The 10,799-nt window shown below is 30.7% G+C and overlaps 1 protein-coding gene across 1 annotated transcript; it reads right to left on the bottom strand.

Moving 5' to 3' along the window:
- Positions 1-417: 417 nt before the first annotated feature.
- Positions 418-7,702, bottom strand: LOC137830398 (calcium-dependent protein kinase 1). Its single transcript, XM_068637707.1, has 8 exons — positions 7,565-7,702; positions 6,111-7,007; positions 3,398-3,541; positions 3,120-3,272; positions 2,451-2,566; positions 2,044-2,211; positions 1,513-1,737; positions 418-736 (listed from the first exon to the last, which is right to left on the bottom strand). Exons 2-8 carry the CDS (start codon positions 6,925-6,927, stop codon positions 614-616), a joined length of 1,746 nt encoding a protein of 581 aa, XP_068493808.1. The 5' UTR covers positions 6,928-7,007; positions 7,565-7,702; the 3' UTR covers positions 418-613.
- Between the last annotated feature and the right edge of the window lie 3,097 nt (positions 7,703-10,799).

The raw sequence follows: 10,799 nt of genomic DNA, 5'->3' as shown, positions 1-10,799 counted from the left end.
AATTGTGCTATAGTTGGTGATTGTGAAGGATTTGAGGAGCCATTTCTTTCTGCACCATATCAATTCTTACTTACCCCATATATTTTTTTAATTTTCAAAATTACCCTTATTCCGGATTTAAAAATCCAGAACAGAAATATAATTAAAAAAAATACAAGATAAAAATTTCCAGAATTCAAAAATGTGTTTGGAATATTCAAATCCGGAATTGAATATAAAGAAGCATTATCTGTCATATAAAAAAAAAAGTCTGAAAATAGCAAGTGAAGATAATATTGATTATTTGATTGACGAAAAAAAATAACACTTATTTTACTTTTTATTCAACTCTCCATTTCTCTTTTTACTTCTTCATTCATCTCTGCCAAAGAACCCTAAAAGAGTTAATAAATGTGACTATAAATTCAATTGACCCTATAACAGCAACATTCCACCAGATACCTCTTTAATATATTCTCGTAATTACAAAAATTCATATAAATTTGGACACAAACAAAATAGGTGCAGAGAAAAAAGGCCAACCTAAATCCCCTTGCATAACATAAATCTTGAACCTTCAAAGAGAAAAGGAGGAATACAAAAAACAAAAAAATCTGAATGTTGGCCATCAACACTACAATTTTAATGCCTCCCTGAACTTAATACTGAAGCTATTTTCTAAACCCTTTTTACCAACAGATGGAAGATTTCCTTTCTGCATCATTGCCACAAATTCATTGTAATCTATGCGTCCATCCTGCATATCACAAAACACATACCTTACATTAATCATCACTATCTACATTCATTCTATATAACCATCACATTCTGGCTAAAGGGTGTTCAGTTTTTGAGCAAAACATTGAACATATAGCACAATACATTAGTGTGGTGGATCAAAGTACAAACTTACATCTGGAACATCTCTATCATGATGTCCAAAATAATTAGAAACAGATATGAATTCATTGATTTCATGCCTCCTTCATTTCTTTTTTCAGATATAAGATTCATTGTCAGCTGCAATAAATCTACTATATATGCAAGACTTTTGGGTTTGTAGGAAAAGTTTTTGCATAGAAATGATAATTAGATTGCATCAAACCCAACAAAAGTTATTAGTGTTTCTTTTTCCTTTTTATAATATTAATTCCATCATGCCAAAAAAGGTTAGTAGAGTTTCTTATACTTTTTGTAGAATATTAATGATCTTTGTATTTTTTTTTAAATACTCAAAACTCTGGTCTGTGTATAAGAGGAAAAAAGTGTTAGTTTTGGGAACTAAATACAAGGACAAAAAATTACGGATTTTAAAAGCTGGAGACTAAAACTAAAATTTGGAAAATTTTCAGGAACTGGAAACATCATTAACCTTTTTTTTTGTAATATTGGTGTTCCTTTTGATCAAAGGGAAGTATTGAGCTGAAGAAATTAGAGGGGTTGGCTAGAAATGATACCAAAGACAAGTAGTTCATCATTTGTTATAGAGTGACAAGGATGGAAGAAGAACCAATAGAATTGTAAATAACTTACATTATCTTCATCAATTTCCTTGATTATCTCTTCCAAACGAACATCTTTTATGCCAAACTCATCACAAGCCTGTTGAAGTTCTTCCTGAGTAATATAGCCACTTCCATCTTTATCAAAGTAAGAAAAGGCTGCAAATAGATTGTCTTCTCTTTCAATTTTGTTGCGGTGTAATGTTGCAGCAAGGAATTCGCCATAATCAATTGTCCCACTGTTATCAATATCAGCCTGCAATTTCAAGGCAGAGGGTAATAAGTTATAGCTTATAGTTAGCCTATTAAACAAAATACATCATTACTATGAATATTTGATAGAGAGTTAATCATAATGCTTCATCATCCAATTTTTATTCAATTTTTTTCTTTGATTTTATATCAGCTACCTGGTATATTTATGGTAAAAACTAAGGCCAATTTAGTTACAAAAAGCTTAACCAATGCAAAAGATATTCATTTCTCATTTATTTTGTGCACCATAATCTATGTAATGCCCCTTATTTCTTTTAACTTTATAAATAAGCTTAACAACACTTACCGCTTGCATTAGATCATAAATTTCAGACTCATTAAGATTAGCACCCACTCTTTTCAAACCAGCTTTAAGTTCTTCAAAGGTGATTTGACCACTATTGTCTGCATCTATCATCTTGAACATCTCTTTTAAGCCAGCAATTTCTTCTTCAGATAAGCTCTCAGCAATAATCTGAAAAGAAAAGAAAAAAGCAAACGATGGTTAAATGAAAAGGTGCACATTGTAACATCTTTTCATCTTGTGGTCAGAAATTCATAGTTAAAGACTTCCAATCCAAAACATGGGGTAAGTATCTCCATTGTCAATGTTATCTATAAGTCCAAATCTCATTAACACGTGTCAATTTTATGTATCTGTAAGTCCAAATCACATAACACGTGACTTTCAGGCTTCCACATCCAGAGACTTACTATAAGAGCCATTTTCTTGAGCTTGTTCATTGCAGAAAATTGCTTCAAGCGACTTAATACAGCAGAATCAAGTGGCTTGTCAGGAGCTACACCATCAACTTGAATCCAAGGATGACCTACAGGCAATTAAACATATGTAAGCAAGAAAATTTGAGTTTGGAATGCCATATTTCAAATTTGGTAATGATGATTGTAAAATTTATGTCCAAAGTAACTGGCTTGGATGCTCCTATAGCATAGAAAAGATTAATCCACGTAGCACAGAAGAACTATTATACTTCCTCTCATACAAAGGAGAAGTAACATCCATCTTGTGATACAAAAAGAGGATACAACCCATACACAAGCATCAAAATGTTGCAGACACATTATTTTAGAACTAAAATAGTACCCATAATATAATGTTTCTATCCGCATTTGTTCAAATGTCTGCAAGTATTAGGATGTAGAATAAGGGAATTGGAGTAATTACTAATTAGAAGGATATCGTGGATCAGGTCAATCATATTGGGATAAAGAGAGGGGGGTTCATTTTTGTAGATTGAGCATTAGCTCTTTGGGAAGGAGAAACCCTTGCAGGAGAGAGTGCCCTCATATTTCTTATTCTTTTCATTCATAGATATGATTGACCTAACATTATCAATTATCAATTAGTAAAATGATACTTACATAATACTTGATGCGCAGTCAACCTCCTTCTAGGGTCACGAACAAGCATTTTTCGTACTAAATCTTTCGCACTTTCAGAAATGTTAGGCCAGGGGTCAGAAGAAAAATCAAGATCACCACGTAGAACCTGTTCAAATATTCCTTGTTCGTTTTCTGCACAACCAAACGAGCCATGCAAAGAAGGAGGAGAAATTTAGTAATCAGACAAAAATAGTGGCATAAACATATAAGAAAGGAGATCATAATTACAGTGTCCAAGTAAATCCAAAAGATCTCACCAGCCCAAAATGGAGGCACTCCGCTCAAAAGAATGTAAAGGATAACACCAGCACTCCACACATCTGCCTCAGGACCATAACGCTTTCGCAAAACTTCAGGAGCAACATAGTATGGGCTGCCCACCACATCAGAAAAGATATCACCTGGAAGTGAAATATCATCGGTTTTTCTCCATGGAATCAAATTACTTCTTCAACTTGTACAAAGCTTCAGTTAAAATAATAAACAGGCTCACGATTCATATAATTCTAGAAACCTGATTGAATATCTACATCTATACACACATGTGTGGAATTAGTCTGATAACAACCAACTGAACAGAGGTAGAAAAATTGTATGATAGATTGAAAACAAAACTATTACAGAAGTGAACCCCCTGTAATCCCAGATCAGAAGTCAGAGAAACAATTTCTTTACCTAATCACAAACAACCCAAACTATTATGAAAAATAAAAACACTGATCATAGACCATTAAATCCTATTTAAATTGTCATGAATAAAATATCAATGCAAGCTCACACTAACCCGTCAATTAGGAATCCAATTCAGTATTTTTGCAAGGTATTAGAAAGGAATTGGAATGAAATATATCAATTCATATAGATAGACAACAGAAAATGATGTTCAACTAACAAACTTGAATTTAGAAAAATCAGAGTATATTCTCAGCTGATGTATACGTATGTACTTATGTGTGTATGTATGTAGAGACCCATTGACAAGGACATGGATTTATGTATATCCCTAGGCCACAAATTGAACTTTAAGGTGATTAACTTCATTCGTAGGCCCAACTTTAACAGCATAGACCCATTGACAACCAAGAGTCTTTTTTCCGGGAGGATAAGGGACAAGCTCTCATTGTCACTGTTTGCAAGAGCCTGCATTTTATCAATCATGGCTTGTTGTCATCTAGGATGATCAAGTTCCTTATGAATAGTTTTGGGAACAATAGCAGTGGATAAGGAGAAAACAAAAGATGAGTATGATGGAGATAAATAGTGATGACTCAAAAAGTAATGAATAGGATAAGGCTTACGAGTAGAGCAATAGATCAATCTGAGGTGGAGTCTTGAGAAGATGAAGGATCCATGGTATGGGATATCGATAAAGGAGGTTATGAATCATGAGAGACATCAGGCAATGGAGAAGAAGCTTGGTGTGTCCTGCCTGTGGTGATTTGTAAGTAGGGGTGGTGGGACAACATCAATTGAACGATGAGGATTGGATAGAGGTTGATTTCCATTTGAATTGGAGTCAGAAGGAGTTGGATGATACAGGGAACCGAAGGATGGGATGGGGAGAACCTATTGAATGGAAACAGTAGTTTCCATAGAAGACAAGATAAAAAGGGTGTCCTCCTCAAGGAAAGTGACATCAGTAGATGTATAATTCAATTGTGTGGTTTATCTGGCCAGAATTAACTCCTCTCGCTAAAAAAATGCTATACATACATACATATATGATTTGCTTAGTACGTGTTTGTGATATTTGCTGTTCAAATGATTTTGTAGTCATAATAATACACTAAAAATAAATGAGGAAACAATTGGAAAATTAACAGCTCATCAGATCTAACACTAATTGCAGTTATTAAGAATGGAGTAAATATAGGATTGATATCCCTTGTGTAAAATACACACATAGGGGTGTTTATTTATAGATGAAAATAATAAAAGAATCAATAATAGAATAATATAAACTATGAGCTACGCCCGTTACATTCAACATCAGTATACAAAGGACACCTTAGATGGGTATAAACAAAATTGCAGTATGGAAGGTAAAATACTAGAAGTTAAAGAAACACATATCCCAAATTTAGACAAGATAGCATACACATAGACTACTATGATGTTTTTCTCCAAAGAATTCATAGCATGTTTGCATGTAATACATAAATTTTAAAAAATCTAAGAAGGATATTACGTTGTTGCTATTAATTTAGGATATAGTAGGAGAAGTTTCTAAACTTCAAAGATTTGAAAAGGCCAACAAAAATTATCGAGCCCTTTTAAGACTAAAAAGTCTGTATGACAAATGAAGTTAACAAGTTCATGCACAAGCAACAGCAACACATTGCATATAGGCAAATGCCAAGCACCTTAAAATATTAATCCAGTTTTATGAAAAATTGGATGCAAAAAAATATTCACAAATAAAGAAATTTAAAACAATCAAAAAGCCTGCATATCAAATTCAGCGTCCAATGATATCTCCATCCCACTCCTGCTCCAGTCCTGTCTGAGTGTATGTGCTCATATAAAAATTTATCCATTTTGGACTTCAAAAGGTATGTTTTCTTTTTCTCAATTTGACGTCTCAACTTTTTAGTTAAATAAATTAAGTCTTTAAATGTTACAATTCATCAGAACCTAATCATATCAATTTGAATCTTCATATTTCAGTCCATCTCAATCTGACTATGTTAGTAAGTATATATTCATACTCTTTTTCAGATCTTACACCATCCAGGTTCACAGTAAGACTAAAATGACATAAACTAAACTTGTACCGACCAAACTGACTTCTGATAAAATAAATGTTTTATTGAAATAAAACATTTATTGCCCTTTATGTTTTTTATACAATAAACGTTTTCTTTCTTAGTAAAACCGTTTTACTTCAAGTTGCTTTAAACCAACCCTAAAGACCAACATTAACAAAACCATTTATTTAATCACAATATAAGCAAGACCATCTGAAAATACCTGGCTTAAAGAAGACAGACAATCCAAAGTCAATAGTTTTTAGAAGTGAATCTTCTAGCTGATTGACGAAGAGAAAATTCTCAGGTTTAAGGTCTCTGTGCATCACACCAAGAGAATGGCAAGCTTCCACAACCCCCACAATAGTCCTGGTAAGTTCAGCTGCCTGTCTTTCAGTATAATGTCCACGCTGAATAATCCTATCAAAAAGCTCTCCACCTGCACACAATTCCATCACAACATGAACAGCCACAGCATCCTCATATGCACCTTTGATGGATATAACATTAGGATGCCCAGCCAAGTGGTGCATTATCTGAATTTCTCTTCTCACATCCTCAACATCATCATCTGTGACAAGCTTCCTCTTTGCAATAGATTTGCAGGCATACTCATTTCCTGTTGCCTTCTCCACACACAAGAAAGTTGTCCCAAACTGACCCTGTCCAAGTTTTCTCCCAAGAGTGAAGAACTCCTTGAAATTATCAGTCTCTCTTTGCAACACAGAGTCAACTCGAAGCCCTGCACTAGAAACTCTCTTCACAGAACCATGTTTCTTGTGCTTCTTCTTCTCTTGTCCCTGTGCTGGTTCTGTTTCTGATTTTGCCTCTTGTTTGGCTTCAGGTTTCGGCATAGTTATCTGCTCAGGAGGTTTATTTTGGACAGGCAAAGGCGATTCGGGCACACTAGTTGCTTCCTCTTTTACAGATTCTCTATTAGACACTGATTCATCGGGCAATTGAGACCGCCAAATTGCTGCAGAAACTGATTGAAACAAACCATTTTTTGAAATGCTAGGACCAGTACATGTGTTCCCCATATTGCTTCACACTGAAAAAAATTGTGCTACAGCTAATAAATATCCAACTTTCATCACTCGGATCTAAAAACCTACATCATCTGTAAACACAAGACACAAGATCTGAATATGAGCTTCAATTCCTTTTAAGTGAGCATCAAAGTCAAACCCCAAGTACTGAACCAAAATTTTGTTACAATAATCATCAAATCCAAAGATTCATCCTCATCCAACAAAAATGAGAGTTAGCTTGGACCGGAAAACAGATAGAAAATCTTTTCATTTTTCAGACAACATTAAAAAATTTAATAGATAATGATTGATATTAACAATAAAAGTCTCACAAAGAAAGGGGGGAAGCCATCAAACTACAAAAAAAAAATAGCAAAATGCAATGAATAGTTTGAACAGTTGAACACCCAAGTTGGTGAAAAGAACAAAGAATCGAACTTTATACAACTTCAAGGACACCCTTTTGAAAGAAAGAAAAATTAGACTCAAAAGAGCACAAATCAGAAACTATAAAAACCGTAAATGAAGATAAACAAAATAGAGGTCAAGGGTGGCTAGAAGAGAGAGAGAGAGAGAGAGAGAGAGAGAGAAGTTGAAGAATGAAGCATAAAGAAAGAGTAAGAGAATAGACAAAGCTTGAGTTTACCTGGTCAGTTGAGGACGATGAATGCCGAAGACAGTTTGGTAGATATACATACATACGACTCTTCTGGTTTGTTTCCTTCTTGTGTTGTACCTCTTGGACCATGTTACACTCCTTCCTTAATTTCCTTTATCTATTTCTAATTTCTCATCTCATTAAATTCATATTTAATTTACTAAAATATAAATAAATTACTTTTATATAATTATTTTGAAAATATATACATTCAAATTTCGTTGTCATTTTAATAAATTGTTTTTTACAAAATTAAATAAATTTTACTAACAACACAAAATTAAATATTGTTTATTATATTTGAATCTAGACTGAATCCAACTTTTTCTTCGATCACTTTTTTAATGGGAAAGAGATATATTAAACTGAGAATGAATCTCCGGCAGATACACTTTTTCTTATTATTTGTTATTACAGAAGAAATGCGAAGATAATGGAATTTTCTGTCTTTTCTACTTTTTTAACATTTATATTATAAAATGTTATATAGCGAGAGATGTGAAATGCGAAGTGTTAATTTTTAAAAAAAATACCAATCTAATTTTAATTTTTTTATAAATTTACTTATATTTATAAAATTTAAATTTAATTGAAATAAACAAGATAAAAAGTATATAAGATTTAAATTTGTATTGTTAGGGGTCGTACGACCAATATCATGTCTTGGATTCGACCATTACACTGACTGACACGGCATAATCAATTACTTTTAAGTAAAATTAATGAAACTAATTAAAAGTAATTCACTTCTAAATATGACTCAAACTCTCTAATTTGGTCCAATACGAAAGATTCACCACAATCAATAAATAGGCACAAAATTCAGGAATCAGATATGTCATTATATAATACTTAGAATATCAATACTAAATATGACTTTAAGGTTAGAATGTCTTTTGCAGGAATCATCCGAGTTTGGGATATGTGAAGACCGAGGAGTAGATAAGTACAGAAGAGGAAATAACTTGTTTGGAAATGAATGAAAGTGTAAATCGACTCTAAGGAGACAGCGAAGTTCTAATGGTTTTTTAATCCCAAATTCTCGAGAACAAAACTAAATTAAAATAGTTGGTTTTTCAAAATGTGAGAGTTATAATTAGAAAATAGAAAATTACAAGTTACCAAAATTACAATTTAGCTAATAATGTATTTATAAATGTTTAAATTATACTATTTTTTTCTGGTGCATTATTTATGCCATTAGAATTATCAATAAAAATACAATGTTTATTGTTAAAAGGGAATCGAATACAAGTTCTGTGAATATATATAAAATAAAAAATTTAATCACTCTACCAACAACGAAGTTGGTAATTACATTGCTACTGTTTGTATCAATTAATATGTGATTAAATTTTATATATAAAATCGTTAAGATAATATTGATATTTTAGTGATGGAATTAATAAAATTTATTAAAAGTTGTGTTTTATAATATATATAAGATGTTTGGATGAATGTGAAAGCGAGTGAAACGCGTTTTGGCCTCAAAGAAGGAATACGCTAATTCCGGGTTTAACGTTTCTGATGAAAGGGAAAGCGAGTGAAACGCGTTTTGGTCTCGAAGAAGGAATACGCTAATTCCGGGTTTAACGTTTCTGATGGAAGAATGATGATAAATTAACAACCAACTAATTTTATATAACTAACTACACTTTTTATTAAATGATTTAATTTATATTTTAATTTCGTACTTTATTATTGAAAGAAGCTGTGAAATAGTTATTTACTGGAAAAGATTATTGTCAAAATATTTTTTTTCTTAATTGAATTTGCCTTTTATTTACTTTTCATACCATTTATTTATAAATAAATTTAAGGTTAATTATGTTTTGGGCATAAAACTATTAAAAACTTTGTAGAAAAAAATTGTATTAATTCAGTCCTTATAAACATATTTTTGTACACTCTATTACACAAAAATATGTTTTAGTTAACTACTCAAATCATATATCAATAATTTTTAAATTAACATCTAACTAAATACATTATCAAATTTAAATTAAGTGATATCTAATTAAATATCAATTACAAACTAATTTATAATTTTTATTTTATTAATAATATAAACTATTATAGATAGTTTTTAAAAAAATATTTAATTTAATGAATATTGTGATTAATTATTTTTTGTCTTTTTAAGTTGTTTTTATTTATTTATTTTTTAATAAAATTTTGAAAAAAAAATTCATGTGGTTACACACTATTCACAACTCTTCACCCCTATTCTACTAATTTCTTTTCACTCGTCGTTCTTAAAGCACATTGTTAATTGGTTTCTACCCATTATTTAGATTTTTTTCAAAAATAACAATAAATAGAAGTACTTAATGTTACCTTTGAATTATTAAATATTTAAAATTATGTTTGAATTATTAAATATTTAAAATTATGTTTGAATTATTAAATACTTAAAACTATTTTTTAATTATTTAATATTTAAAATTACTAATTATTTTAGTAATGTTTAGTATTAAGATTTTAATTTAAAAAGGCATGCATTAGTATAAATTGAATAACTTTATCTAAGAAAATTAAAATATAAAATATTTGAATTACTTTAAACAGATAAAATCTATAAAAGATAAAGAATACTCAATTGCAAGTATCTATTTGAATTTATATATAAATTCATTTTTAGTTCCTATAATTTTTTGCAAATGTGTAACTCCTATAATTTTCAGTTTTTCAAAATTAAGTAATTTTAGTGTATTGCTAGAGTTGTTTGTCATAATAATTGGTGGTCCATTGCTAAAATTTATTGACAAACCTTCCAATAAAAATGTTAGGTTGACATTTATACACACAAATATATATATATATATATATATATATATATATATATATTAGTTTCGATCAGTAATTGCATGAACATATCGATAAAAGGTTATACAATTATTTTTTTATAAAGACTAAAATTAGATATAAAATAAAAGTGAATTTTAAATGTTTATTTATTGAATGGCTAAGATTTCCAGTTATTTCTTTTACGAGGATGGAATAATTATTCTCCTGGCTTAAAACTTCTTGTATGGTCCCTCTCCCATCATTTGGATACCATTCATCACATGCACATCTTCTAACAATTTCTTGCATTTGGAAATATTTTGTTAGTTTTTATTTAATTTAAAACTTTTTTACTTTGTAAACTGTGTTTGGATTGACGAAGAAATTTGAGGGTAGAAGAGGAAGTGAATTTCTAAATATTAGAGATGATCTTTGA

This window comes from Phaseolus vulgaris, chromosome 7 (assembly GCF_051622355.1).
Source record: "Phaseolus vulgaris cultivar YP4 chromosome 7, ASM5162235v1, whole genome shotgun sequence".
In the NCBI taxonomy this organism is placed as follows: Eukaryota; Viridiplantae; Streptophyta; class Magnoliopsida; order Fabales; family Fabaceae; genus Phaseolus; species Phaseolus vulgaris.
This window is presented reverse-complemented; position numbering and strand designations above follow the sequence as displayed.

Excerpts from the sequence above, each read along its gene's own strand:
- LOC137830398 (XM_068637707.1), bottom strand. The coding sequence starts at position 6,927 with ATGGGGAACACATGTACTGGTCCTAGCATTTCAAAAAATGGTTTGTTT. Across the intron at positions 2,567-3,119 it reads GACTGCGCATCAAGTATTAT|GTCATCCTTGGATTCAAGTT; the intron begins GTAAGTATCATT and ends AATTGCCTGTAG. Across the intron at positions 737-1,512 it reads AGGAAATTGATGAAGATAAT|GATGGACGCATAGATTACAA; the intron begins GTAAGTTATTTA and ends TGTGATATGCAG.